Source organism: Haliotis rubra, unplaced genomic scaffold, assembly GCF_003918875.1.
Source record: "Haliotis rubra isolate DU_JTF1 unplaced genomic scaffold, ASM391887v1 Scf7, whole genome shotgun sequence".
Taxonomy (NCBI): Eukaryota; Metazoa; Mollusca; class Gastropoda; order Lepetellida; family Haliotidae; genus Haliotis; species Haliotis rubra.
This window is the reverse complement of record NW_025767412.1, coordinates 2,114,249-2,129,032: the sequence shown is the minus strand read 5'-3', so window position 1 is coordinate 2,129,032 and position 14,784 is coordinate 2,114,249. Positions and strand designations below refer to the sequence as shown.

At 41.1% G+C, this 14,784-nt stretch overlaps 1 protein-coding gene and 1 long non-coding RNA gene across 2 annotated transcripts; one reads left to right on the top strand and one right to left on the bottom strand.

Annotated features, from left to right (window-relative positions):
• Nucleotides 1-1,449: 1,449 nt before the first annotated feature.
• Nucleotides 1,450-9,931, bottom strand: LOC124258573. The gene is made up of 3 exons (XR_006893623.1): nucleotides 9,922-9,931; nucleotides 7,464-7,466; nucleotides 1,450-1,548 (listed from the first exon to the last, which is right to left on the bottom strand). It is a non-coding gene; the product is annotated as an uncharacterized LOC124258573 (long non-coding RNA).
• LOC124258571 (rho-related GTP-binding protein RhoC-like) lies at nucleotides 9,334-12,180 on the top strand. The gene is made up of 2 exons (XM_046692638.1): nucleotides 9,334-9,469; nucleotides 11,620-12,180. Exon 2 carries the CDS (start codon nucleotides 11,629-11,631, stop codon nucleotides 12,055-12,057), a length of 429 nt encoding a protein of 142 aa, XP_046548594.1. The 5' UTR covers nucleotides 9,334-9,469; nucleotides 11,620-11,628; the 3' UTR covers nucleotides 12,058-12,180.
• The last annotated feature ends 2,604 nt before the right edge of the window (nucleotides 12,181-14,784 follow it).

The following is a 14,784-nucleotide window of genomic DNA, read 5'->3' as shown; positions in this document are numbered from 1 at the left end:
CACCAGCTGATGTTTACAGCTTCAAGTACAACTGATAGCTGTTCGTGCAATGCTGTTATCCACCAGCTTTGAGCTATCAGTATAATGCTGTTATCCACCAGTCCATTCTTAGAGCTATGAGTATAATGCTGTTATTCACCAGCTTCGAGCTATGAGTACAATGCTGTTATCCACCAGTTCATTCTCAGAGCTATGAGTATAATGCTGCGATTCACCAGCTATTGTTTACTATACATCTCAGGCCAATCACTGTTATAAGCCACTGAATCTACCTTTTTGACAGAATATTTAATTCTAAAAATATTTTTAACATTATCATCTGTGATACTTGGTATTCATAGCCAAAGGAGAGGTTGGATGTTTTATTGATGTATATATTATTTATATGTGCTCAAAATGGGTTAGGGATCAATAATTGTCAGACATGTTGCAAGAACTGTGTCCGTGTTGTGGTTAATATAGAAACTGGTAGATATATAAAGAAACCAAAAAACTCAAGATTGTGTGAAATGTGTTCCTGTAACTATGTTGAAAATGAGTACCACTTTTTACTGATTTGTACTGCCTATGATGATCTACGTAAACGTTATATCCCTGTCGATGTTTTCACCTATCCAACCTTGTGTAAATTTAATCGACTGATGAGTAATGCTACTTCTCTGGTTTTAAGAAATCATGCCTTGTTTATCTTCTCTGCTAACAATCGTCGTCGCTACAGCTTGAAGGCTGCCAATGTATAACGTTGTACCATGGGCCGATGGCCTACATTCACATGAATAAAGACTATACTATATAATGTATATCTGAAAACATGTATTCAAATGTATTGGTCATTATTATTCCGATAGTTGTGAGATGTATACATATTGATTGAAAGAAAATAATGAAATATGCAGCTAAATATGATGTTATTATTGCTACATGTATGTAATAACATATTGAGGAGCCAGAATTCATTGTTAAGAGCTGCATTTCTAGCTCTAGGTTTTGTCAAAATCTATACCACGATTTACATTGGCATTCTACAGAAAGCATGATTGGAAAAGTACTGAACCAGAAAAGAATACTATCTAAGTGAGTTAAAAACAATGTCTATAAATTATATTCTGATCGTATGCTCAAGCTAGAACTGGTACCAAAGTAAACTCATAGTTTCATTGATTGTTAAAACTGAATTGCATGAAGCAAGATATATATAATTATTGATCCTTAACTTATTTTGTCTGATTTAATCTTAATGTGATGTGTTTTATTTGTACAGATGTATATTGACTTAGTTCTACTGATAACAGAAATATGAGACGATAGCTTTATGATGAAAACAGTTGTTGGATGTATTGAATGTCATTATCACATAATGCTGATAGGGTTAAGTCCATTGGAGGGGGGTGGCGTGGTAGCCTAATGGTTAAAGCATTTGCTTGTCATGCTGAAGACCCGTGTTGGATTCCCCACATGGGTTCAATGTGTGAAGCCCATTTGTGGTGTCCCCTCCGTGATATTGCTGGAATATTGCTAGCGGTGGTGTGAAACTATACTTGCTCACTCCTCGGAGACCTTCATATGGAGTTTTGTCTTGTTCCTCTGAAGCTGAAAGATCATCAAGAAGGTGTAAAGGTCAGTGATGCCTAGTCTAGAAGCATGCACCCAAGCATACAAGTCATTCTGGTCCAGAGGTTCTAAAACAACACTATGCTTTAGGGGTGAAATGGTACGCTCTTACCACGGTACGGTACATATTGTGGTACAACTACAAGGCCTTCAGTTCGGTTCATTTTGGTTCGGTACAAGAGAACTTACTTCCGAGAAAATAGCGGCCGTCTGGCAAAGAAATGCATAGATTTTGACAATATGATTCGATTTCTAGACATTTTAGAAAAGGTTTTAAAAGGTTAATAAATGACGGTACGAAAACCAAAAATACCGAACTTTTGGATTGCATTACGGTATCCCAAACCGAAAGCAAAATACCGCGGTTCTACTAATACCGTGGTATACCATTTCACCCCTACTATGCTTTGCAAGTCTTATCTATGTGTTCAGGATTAGATTGTCTTGCATACAACCTAGCGATTATGTGTGCTTATGGCCTTGTTTTTGTAGTGTAGGCAGATACAGCCATCAAGATTGTAATTATGCCCAGTTAAACAAATTTATTTACATTCTGTTGGTTTTTACTTAATTTTATATTTTGTCTCATAATAATATTCAAGATGGTGTTATACTCATGTTTGTCCACACCTCCTAGCCTCTTGTTGTGAACAAGGGCTGTCAGTCTGTCTACCTGCCCATAGTAGTCTCTGTGTTTGAAACAGTCTGATATTTGGACTATGTCAAATGTCAGTCACTGAAAATTTGAACTAAACTATTTAGAAATTCCGGTTATTATTTATTATCATAACCAGTATGAAAATAACAAGGGGATATAATGTGGGAAGGACGTTTTTTCACAGGACGGTAGTGTGGTGGTTGATGTAGGACATAGGTTATGCTGAGTGGGTCTCTGACACCCACTTGTGTTTAATTTGCCATACAAGCCTGTGTTGAACCAGTTGAATGTGACATCTATTCACCTCTCTATACATTGGCTAAACTCTTGCAGTGATGCTCTGGCTTGGGTTACAATAATGACCAAATTATGGATAACAACTTCTTTTATTTTGTGACTGCAACATTTTGGTACCGTTGTCTAGGAACAGTACTAGTGAGTGAAGTCTGTTATAGTGGTACAACTGTTTTGTAGGATGGCACGCTGGTCACAAGGAGTTATTATTGTTTCAGACACCTAACATGAACCTCTCATAAATATGAATTTATTTCCATCAAACTTTCTAAGAAATGAGGGATGGTGGGCTAGCCATGGTTAAGGCGTTCGCTTATCATGCTGAAGACCTGGGTTCAGTTCCCCAGATGGGCACAATGAGTGAAGCCCATATTTGGTGTCCCCTCCATGATATCTTGAATATTGCCAAAAGCAGCGTAAAACTAAACTCAGTCACTGGAAGCAATGAGTCACCTTGTTGTTGTGTACAGTACTGCACTGGAGTAGGCCTGCAAGGTCAGGAAGTCATTATCAGTGTTTCCAGGGAAATCTACTGTGTTTCCATAAAAGTGGTCAATTCCAGGAACTTAAGGACATATGTTAGATGAAATTTGTTAACAAATGATAAACATTTCTTTAAATTATAATTAATGTAATCGAAATTTCATAAAATTATTTAACTTTTTACTTATAAATGACTTTTCTTTAATTTATTATCAATGAACTTGAAATTTGATAAATTGTTTTACGTTTTACTTCTCTGTTAAAGATACGATATTTTCATTGTCTGGTTTGTCATCAACACAAAACAAACAAGTAGCATATTGTCTATTCTCCACCAGTTTCCTAGACCCCACATGTGGTACCTTGTCAACCAAACCACTAAGTAGCTGTTGTATTCTACTCCAGTTGAGATAATAGAACATCAGCTCAATGTAAATTATGTAAATATAACTGTAAATATGAAGTTTCAGTCCTTGATTCATTGCAAATAAATAAATGTTATCTTAAATACTTTTGATTTATGTTTTTTTTGTCAATTTTGTTTTCAGGGGAGATGAAAATGATTAAGCCACTGCTTGTAAGTCTGGAGAGATGTGTCTCTAGGAGTGAGAATGGAGGAGTAGCCGTGTGGTTAAAGTGCTTGCTTGCCAGGCTATAGACCTGGGTGCCGATCTTAGCGCTAAGGTATCGTAACTCCCATACCTTAACACAGACATAAGGTAGTCTTAGAGCTAAGGTATCGTAACTCCCATACCTTAACACAGACCTAAGGTAGTCTTAGCGCTAAGGTGACCGTAACTCCCATACCTTAACACAGACCTAAGGTAGTCTTAGCACTAAGGTGACCGTAACTCCCATACCTTAACACAGACCTAAGGTAGTCTTAGCTAAGGTGACCGTAACTCCCATACCTTAACACAGACCTAAGGTAGTCTTAGCACTAAGGTGACCGTAACTCCCATACCTTAACACAGACCTAAGGTAGTCTTAGCACTAAGGTATCGACTTAAGGTAGTCTTAGCACTAAGGTGACCGTAACTCCCATACCTTAACACAGACCTAAGGTAGTCTTAGCGCTAAGGTATGGTAACTCCCATACCTTAACACAGACCTAAGGTAGTCTTAGCACTAAGGTTGTTTTGTACAGCAGCACCCTGTGCTACAACAACAGCCCACCAACTAGTCTCTCGTACAGACCCTGAAGCAAATATATCCAAGAAAGCCCACACAAGTCTAGAAAATGTGGCAAGTCTAGATTTCCTCAGCTTCATTGTGAAAATGAAGAAAGTCTCAGGGCTCCTTTTCATTATATAAAAAAAAAATTTACTATGAACTTTTTCAGTAAAATATGTTCATTTCAGAGACTAGTTGTTAGTCTACCCACCAACCTTCTGTAATGATTACTACAATATTGCAGCTCAGCTTCAACACATCACTTTAGTATGTGTTTTCGTGTGTGCGTGCGTGAGTGAGTGAGTTAGTTTTACGCTGCACTCAACAATAATCCAGCTATATGGCGGCGGTATGTAAATAATCGTGTCTGGACCAGACAATCCAGTGATCAATAGCATGAACATTGATCTGCGCAATTGGGAACCGATGTCATGTGTCATCCAAGTCAGGAGCCTGACCACCGATCCCATGAGTCGCCTCTTACAACAAGCATTGGTTGCTGAAGACCAATTCTAACCCGGATCTGCACGTGTCTGTGTGTCTGTGCGTGCGTGCTTACAGCCGAGCACACAAAGCGGGGTAACAATAACTACAATCTGTTACTCTCTTGCTTTTTTCACGATGGGGGAACGATGACACGCCCTAAAAGAACAATCAGAACGATGCTCCCGACGCTCTTCCCTCGAACACGGAAGGGGCGGTGGGGTAGCCTAGTGGTTAAAGCGTCCGCTCGTCACGCCGAAGACCCGAGTTCGATTCCCCACACGGGTACAATGTGTGAAGCCCATTTCTGGTGTCCCTAACCCTAACCCCGCCGTGATATTGCTGGAATAGCTAAAAGCGGCGTAAAACCACTCACTCACACACTCACTCGAACACGGAAACGTCGCACGTACTTTTCAGCAACTGTATGTCCATTCAACACGTTTGACAATTCAAATATCAGAAATATCACGTTCAACAGCTAGTATTAGTTTCAAAGACATACATTCAGTGTGCGAAATAGTATTCAAGTTTTGCTAGCCAGTCGGACTAGTTATGCCTGAAAGTTACTAGCCCACAAATATTTCACTAGCCCAAAATTGAAATGTAGAAACTAAGCAAAAGATTACAAAAATATAGATGAGAATAACATATTGTTGGCATGACACGGGTTTCTCAACTAAGCTGTTAATACGAACATTTTCATCAGGCCATATTGCATGATTGAAAACTTAGTCCACCAATATTGATTTACTTCAACTTAACAAGTCTGAGAGAGTGATATATTTACAAAATGAAAATTCAATAGCCAGTCGGGACACTGACTGTGGAGATGTACTGGCCCGACTGGATGTTTACTAGCAACGGGCTAGCAGGCCATGCAGTGGCTATTTCGCACACTGTATACACTAGCTTTGTAAACCAAGATCGTACAGTCAGGTGTGAATACAGGCTTGTAAAACCCAAATCACTCACTCACTCACTTCTCCCCGTGTTGTACATACTGTCAACTGTAATATATTTATCAAGTACACTTGGAAAGGATACGCGCCAAGTACAAGGTATTTAAATATCAAGTATTATACGCGTGTTACTTGTTAAACAGATTGTATTGGCGGTATGATGATCCGATCCGATAGACATGGTATCACGATATGATAAATAGGTATCCCAACAGAAATTGCAAAAACACAACCAAATTACCATGCTTGATTAAGCTTTAATAACAACTTTTAATCATGATAAAATAAAAATGTGAAGAATATTTGGCACAAATGAAAAAAGGAAATACCCGAAGATTTCCGAGTGTTACGAAGTTTTCCGATTGCAAGTCAAAATACCGGTTTTCGATCAGCGTATCGCAATACGTATCGTTTTCATGTCAGAACCGATAAATACCGGTAAACCGGTTATATTGCGCAGCCCTACTTCAAATCACTGCGGTCTAATTGACAGGCTGTCCGAAAACACGGAGTTTCATCAGTGACATTATTTGAAAATCCCCTACGTGTGTTTCCGCACGGTGAATATCATATACAGTTAAATACCATTGTGTCGAACTCAGTGTTGCCTCGAAGGAAAACGTGGTCCCTTTCATAGGCGGAACCAGAAAGGCGGGGGTGCAGGGGTACAGGGGTGCAGGGGTGCGCACCCCCGCTTTTTTGTGCTGAAAGTTTGTTAAATTACCATTGACACTCGGGTAACACACACACACACGCACGCACGCACGCACGCACGCACGCACGCACACACGCACACACACACACACACACACACACACACACTCCCTCCCTCTCTCAATCTCTCAAAAAGCTGCATCCTCCCCTGCCTTTGTTCTGAAAACATATTGTCATCACGAAGAGAGTTTTTAAGGATGTCAACTTTTTTATTATGAAGAACACAACGTTTCGGGAAATCAATCACCCGATGAAGGAGGAAGGATATAATCCGAAACGTTGTGTTACTCATAATAAACAAGTAGACATCCATAAAAAAAACTCTTCCTTATGTGTATCACTTCTAAATGACACTCAAAGACCTGTATAGTCATCAGTTTGCGTGTGTGCCGATCCCTGTATAACACGAAGTGATTTAGGTTGTAATTCGGGTGGTGTTGGTTGTGGGTCATGAAAAAATGACAGTTCTATTTTTATACAAGTAGACTGTACTCTTCAACATTATTTAGTGACTGGCCATGTATTATGTTTTGGGGTCGATCATGTACATATCCTAGATCATGTACTTCAGTGATTTCTGTTTGGAGGAACCACAAAAAAGGGGTACAATGAAAGACGAATTTGGGTGGTGGGGGGTGGTGTTGGTGGTGTTTTGTTTTATTTGCACTGAGCATTGATATATACGCAACTTGGATATGATGACATGTGTCAACAGAGTCAGCGAGCCTGACCACCCAATCCAGTTGTCTCTTACGACAAGCATGGGTTTCTCAAGACCAGTTCTAGTTCTGTGGGGTTCTATTGCCCACATGGGTTCAATGTGTGAAGCCCAGTTCCGGTTTCCCCCGCCGTGATATTGCTGAAATATTGCTAAAACTCACTCACTCAACACCAGTTCTAACCCGGATCTTCACGGCGAATGGGGTTCGTAGATTACCATGCCGTTCTATGAACGGTCCGTTCCCTCCCTTAAAAATAAATAACTGTAGCTGTAAAATGTCTCGTTTCCAATTGAAGTAAACCATTGAAATCCGCACAAGGGCCACTTGATGTCAAATCATGAAGACCTGAAGACATGACATTACACACTTCCATCACATCCATTCAGTCAAACCTTTACCAAAAGCTATGAGACCAAGAAAATATTATGTTAACGTAAACGTAGACGGGTTTTTTTATTGAGAAAGAAGTATCTGAAGATCGGGAAGATCAGGGTTCGAATCGGTCTTCAGCAAAACCTGCTTGCCGTAAGGGCCGACTGACGGGATCGGGTGGTCCTGCTTGATGACCAATATCCTTATATTGACTGACTGACTGACTGACTGGCTGCCGTAAGGGTCGACTGACGGGATCGGGTGGTCCTGCTTGATGACCACTATCCTAATATAGACTGACTGACTGACTGACTGACTGGCTGCCGTAAGGGTCGACTGACGGGATCGGGTGGTCCTGCTTGATGACCAATATCCTTATATTTACTGACTGACTGACTGACTGGCTGCCGTAAGGGTCGACTGACGGGATCGGGTGGTCCTGCTTGATGACCAATATCCTAATATTGACTGACTGACTGACTGACTGGCTGCCGTAAGGGCCGACTGACGGGATCGTGTGGTCAGGCTGGCTCACTTGGTTGACAGTAACTTGACACATGTCATCGTATCCCAATATTGCGTAGATGGAGGCTCATGCTGTTGATGCTAGCGGATTCATCCCAGATGCTGATCATACAAAACTGGCCATGTGGTTTTTTCTCTGAGTGCGGTGCGAACACCAACTGAATCAATCATAATCTACAGGTCTGAAATCCACTTTTCCGCATACTGTAAATAACCGCGATATCTCCTGATAGATTATTGAATATATTTGCGTTTGGTAAACAAGCCTTATCGACTAATAGCTAGATATTTCCCTGTACGCTTATGTAACTTTCAACAACGTGCAGCTTGAGGCGTATGGTATTGTCACACAGAGGTCAAATCCGGCTACATTCCCACTGTCCACATGTACATAATTCATTAGTTATAGTGTTCCGTGTTGAAGCGGTCGCTCTGTGTGTGTGACAGAGCTCCATACTGGTGACGGGAGATCACGAATCTGTGGTACAAACACTGAAGTCCGATAGGTAAGGATAGTTCGTGTAAAGTGTCCAGTGAGTGAGTGAGTGAGTGGGTGAGTGAGTGAGTGGGTGAGTGAGTGGGTGAGTGTCAACACAAAGCAGCAATTGTTGGTGTTCATTCTAGGACACAGATCGTCAGTTTGTAGTGACTGCCGTCGTGGATATAGAGGAAGTTAACATGGTATGGGCAGACTGAGCGAGTATGGTTTTAAGCTGCGTTTTATGATTTCATCAGAGTGAGTGTGTTTAATTTAGTTTTTGCAATATTCCAGCAATATCACGGCAGGACTTCACACATTGTACCCGAGGGCATCAGAAATGACCTTCAAAACTTGTACCCAACTGACTGACTGGCTGTATTGGTGTGCTTTGGTTTGGTTGTTGCTTAATGCTGCACTCACCAGTATTCCAGCTACAGGGCGGCGGTCTGCACCAGACAATCCAGTGGTCAGCAGCATGAACATTGATCTACGCAACCAGCCGGTCCCGTTAGTCGCCTCTTACGACACGCATGGGGTACTGAAGACCAGCTCTAGCCTTGATCACCACGGGTCCGCTGGCGTGAATCGATGTTCAATCATTGGATTGTGTGCTCCAGGTTCTAATAATTGCACGTGACACGTGTCATTGTATCCTAGTTGCGTAGATCGATGCTCATGCTGCTGATCACTGGGTTGTTTGGTCCAGACTCGTTTATTTACAGACCGCCGCCATGTAGCTGAAACATTGCTTGGTGCGGCGTTAAACAAACAACCAGTCAACCAACCAACCAACCAGCCAGCCAACCAACCAACCGTATCTGTTTCAGAGAGTGTCATGGGGACGGAGGTCAAGGCTATTGTTGTAGGCGACGCTGGATGTGGAAAGTCGTGCCTAGTTCTCCAGTTCTTAAAGGGGCAGTACATTACGAGCGACCAAGAGGAATCCTCCTTTGAGACTGGCACGGCCAGCGTCTTTGTTCAAGGGTAGAAGGTTTGTGGGCATGTGACGCATAAAAACATGCAATACACTACGGAACCAATGTGTTTCGTTATAACCGTAGTTCTTTATACCCGTATTTCGTTATACCCGTAGTTTGTTGTCCCCGTAGTTCGTTATACTCGTAGTTTGTTGTACCCGTAGTTCGTTATACTCGTAGTTCTTTATACCCGTAGTTCGTTATACCCGTAGTTCTTTATCCCCGTAGTTCGTTATACCGGTAGTTCGTTGTACCCGTTGTTCATTATAACCGCTGTTCGTTATACCCACAGTTCGTTATACCCACAGTTCGTTATACCGGTAGTTCGTTGTACCCGTTGTTCGTTATACTCGTAGTTCGTTAAACTCGTAGTTCGCTATACCCGCAGTTCGTTATACCCGTAGTTCGTTATACTCGTAGTTCGTTATACGCATTTCGATTAAGACATACAGCATGTTGTCGGGACATAAAGTCAGTTGGTTATAATAGTATTTTTACAGTCTGTATGATGATTATTATCATTATGGAAAGTCTGGGTTTCAAACCAATTTATAGAGGATCCTCTTTTTTCTCATATTCCAGCAATATCCAATCCAAAATGGGTTTCACAAATTAAATATTTAGGGAATCAAATCCGGGTTTTCGCGTGACGAGCGAACGCTTTAACCACAAGACTACCCCATAGTACCTGGTTAAATACACAAACGCCACCACTGTAAAGGGTTTCAATATTTGTATTGTGATATAGAGTTGTCAGATGCTGATCGTACCCATATGTATAACTTTATTCAGTAGAAAGGCCACAGACCCATGTACAATTACTATTTTCAATTTGAAAAAGGCGTTTGAGAGAAGTTCTATCTTTACAGTCAATATTTACATATATTTTGTTCTTAAATCATTATAAGTGGGCAGATAAACATAAAATGAACCCAATCTCCTAATTCTCTTGGGACATTATTTCTTCTTCCTGCATTCTTCATGATATTGGATTCACCTCATCTTAAAAGTAATAAAAACCTTCTTAAATCTTTGTTGCATAAAGTTGACAAATATGATTCCATATTAAACGTACTTTTGACACATGAATAGAACTCTAAATTAGAATGTTCATTATCATAAATATCCACAATGTTACAATCTTTTACTCGTTGAGAAAAATGCTTAGATAAATCAGTGGTAACAATATTTAGAAAATCCCACGCATAGCCAAAACCAAAAGCATACTTTAATTCCTTCACTTCAGTAACCCATGACTTCCGGTTATTATCGTCCATTCTTTTTAACATAATATATGATTGTTTTGGATATTTAGTCTCTTCCATAATTATTAATTTCACCAATACTTATTATGGAATCACAACAAATATAATGACGACCGCATTCACATAAAACAGATGCATTTGTTGTGTTAAGACTGAACATATTTACAGTATTTTACATGAAATCTTTCTAGCATTATCCATTCATGAAACCCCCCTATTTCTGAGCAATATAATAAGATAGGCTTAATTTGTGAATCAAACATTTGAAATAAGACAGTAGGAGAAAGATTTTTAAATTTATGATGAAGCTGTTTAATTGGAAGAAGAGCTTTATTAGCTTTATGAACGAGAGTCTGGACTGATTTTGACCAAGATTATCTGCTGGAACAAAAAATACCCAAATAGCTGTAATACCTTGCAGTTTTAAACTTCACATAGTTAAACATCCATTTTTCGGGCTTCTTTAATATTCCTCCGTTGCGAAAAACAATTATCTCTGTTTTTTATTTTTGTAAAATTAACCTTTAAGTCTCATTTTGTGCATGCAACCTATAACTGTGTTAGAAAATATACATAAATCATCAGCATAAAATCATAAAAGATAAAAGCTCTAAGAATTCTGCTCCAACAAAAATACCTCTTTCGTCAGACGATGGAAGAGCCTCTTCGAGTTGTTTTACAAACATACTGAATAATAATGGACTGAGTATACACATTTGGCGTACACCACTCAAGGAATTGAAATATTCTGAAATACTACAGCTTGATAGTTTTACAGCTGCAATTGATTCAATGTACATATCACGCACCATTGAAAGCATTTTACCTGGAATATTGGTTTGAGCAAGAACATACCATAGATCTCTATTTACACAATCGTCCCTTTTCATATTTCACAGGTAGAGTTGATGGTTTGTGACACCGGCGGCAGCAGCATGTTCGACAGCCTGCGCCAACTGTCCTACAACGACGGGGACGTGATTGTCATGTGCTACTCCGTCACTGACCGTGAATCGTTGCAGAATGTGTCGGAAAAATGGCGGCCAGAGATGATGGACAACGTCACCTCTGATCGTCCCATCATCCTCGTGGCAACGAAGACGGACCTTCGAGACTCCGACCTCTCTTTCAGCAACGTCCGTGGCAGCCGCTTTCTTCACCAGTCGCCCGTGACCACCCTCGAGGGTCAAGAGATGAAAACAGTGGTTGACGCCGTGGATTTTTTAGAATGCACGGCGAAACATGACGTCGGCGTACGTGAGGTGTTTCAGAGAGTGGCCGAGGTTGGTTTGGAGTCTAGTAGGTCACGGCGAAAGAAGTTTTGTCGACAGTCATGATGGACGGTCTGTGAGCGGCACCGGTGTACACAGAATATAGATTGACAAGAGGATTACTGCTTTGGACAAAGAATGAACAATCTGCAAACTGTATCATGTTTGAATAAAAAATGAATTATGTTACACTATCTTAGGTCACGTGTTAAGTGTCCAAGGTTTCTTAATACAGCAGATAGCTTAAAGGTCCATGCACTATGATGAGTTCGAAATGAAAAAAAAAATTCAAACAAGCAAAAAGAAAAAAACCAAAACTTTAGTTCGGACGACCTTCGTTGTGTTAAAGTACAAACCTATCTAGTAAATAAGTTCAAGCAAGAAGAGAACATCACTCCAAAATGAATGAGACTATGGAAATGTCACCTTTAAGCAAAAAATATTCATTTTTTTCGCCGTGTTTATTTGATTTAAAATTTCCAATTTGCTATACTGTATGTGGGCAGTTGGTTAGCCTAGTGGTTAAAGTGTTCGATCGTGACGTCGAAGGCCTAGGTTCGATTCCGTCATAGTTACCATATGTGGAGCCGGTTTCTAGCGTCGCTCTCCATGGTATTTCTGGAACTTGCTAAAAGAGGCGTAAACCTCAACTCACTTATCACATTCAGCTGCAATGTTGTGATCACATTCAGCTGCAATGTTGTGTATCGGTGACATATGCTTACGTTTAATTGTCGAGGTGACTTGATAGTTTGCTTAAATTATATACGACTCGACGTTACACCTGTTGTTTGTCATCCGTGAAGGTCCGGGTTAGAATTGATCTTCAGCTTGCCGTAAGAGGCGACTCAAAGGATCGGGTGGTCAGGCTCGCTGGCTTGGTTGACACATGTCATCACATCCCACTTGTGCAGATCGATGCTCATGCTGATCACTGGATTGTCTGGTCCAGACTCGATTATTTACCGACCGCCGCCATATAGCTGGAAAAACTCACTCCTGTTGTTTCTGAACATTCACACATGCATGTGGCTGAGAGAGGACAACGCTTTCTCTCCTCTAATGGGTCGTTCCTAATTTATGGCTAGGGGTAGATGATGAAGATTCCCCATATGGTACAATGTGTGAAGCCCATTTCTGGTGTCCCCCACCGTGGTATTGCTGGAATATTGCTAACAGCGGCGTAAACCCAACTTACTCACTCACTCGAACGATGTGCTAACGTTATTTTGTTGTCATCGTGGACCTTGCACTGGATTATCCGGTCGACCTTCACTGCGGCGAACATATAGGTTGTTCATTGTATATTGCTGAATGCGATGTATAATGGCAGTTAGTCTCAGAAGGAAGATGATGTTATTTCCAAATATATCTCAAGAAAAATACAAACACAATATCTGAAATGGTGACCTTGAACAACGGTAGATCTGTCTTCGGGTTAATCAAGACCTGCCCAGTCACCCTAGGCTTGATCTGGACTCCTTTTCAGTGTAGAGACAGACCAAATGCGGTTAATAAACCAAAATGATCTCACATCATTGTGTTTCGAAAGCTCCAAATAACCATGACGTTGCGTGATAAAAAAGTTGGAAGTTATGAAGTTTTGTTGATAATCCCTACATACATTTTGTTTAATCAAAACAGAGAACCTCAATGAATTACTCGTATTCATTTAAATCATTTATTGCCACGAGACCAAATTGACACCTATCAAGTTCTTTTTCACACACACACCCAACCCCCAAAAACAACAACAACAACAACCCAAAAAAAAAAATAAAAATAAAAAAATAAATAAAAAACAAAAACAAAAAACAACAACAACAAAAATAAAAATTAAAATAAATAAATAAAAAAAATAAATAAAATAAAACAACAACAGGGGGCCTTGGTCTAATTTGCCGTTCTATTGAACATGGGATGTTTGAAAGACAGGTGTTTCCACGTAGAGGACGTGCCACCATCTTTAAAGCTCAGTTGTGGAGTTTAGATCCTAATATGACCAAACGACACTATTTTAGAAGTAAGGGGATTAACTCGAAATGCAGTTGTAAGGGATACCCGGGTTGGGTCAGGTCGGGTAATGCTACATTGGGTACCCGAGTTGGGTCGGGTAATGCTACCTTGGACACCAAGGTTGGGTCGTGTAATACTACATTGGGTACCCGGAATAGGTCGGGTAATGCTACCTTAGGTACCCGTGTTGGGTCGTTTAATGTTACCTTGGGTATCTGGTTCGGTAGGGTAATGCTACCTTGGGTACATGGGTAGGGTCGGGTAATGCTACCTCGGGTACCTGGGGTGGGTCGGGTAATACTACCTTGGGTACCCGGGTCGGGTAATGCTAACTTGGGTACCAGGTTAAGTCGGGTACGGCTACGTCAGGTGCTGGGGTGGGTCAGGTAATACTACCTTGGGTACCCGGTTGAATTTGGTCGGGTAATGCCACCTTGGTTACCGGGTTGGGTCGGGTAATACTACTCCAGGTGCCGGGGTGGATCGGGTAATGCTACCTCGGGTGTTGGGGTGGGTCGGGTAATACTACCTTGGGTCCCCGGATTGGGTCGGGTCGGGTAATGCCACCTTGGGTACCTTGGTCGGGTCGGGTAATGCTACCTTGGGTACCCGAGTTGGGTCGGGCAATGCTACCTTGGGTACCCGGGTTGGTTTGGGCAATGCTACTTTGGGTACCCGAGTTGGGTCGGGCAATGCTACCTTGGATACCGGGCTGGTTGGGTAACTGGATTGGGTCAGTAATGCTAAGTTGGGTACCCGGGCCCAACATTTCTACCC

Coding starts and splice junctions, on each gene's coding strand:
- LOC124258571 (XM_046692638.1), top strand. CDS start 11,629: ATGGTTTGTGACACCGGCGGCAGCAGCATGTTCGACAGCCTGCGCCAA.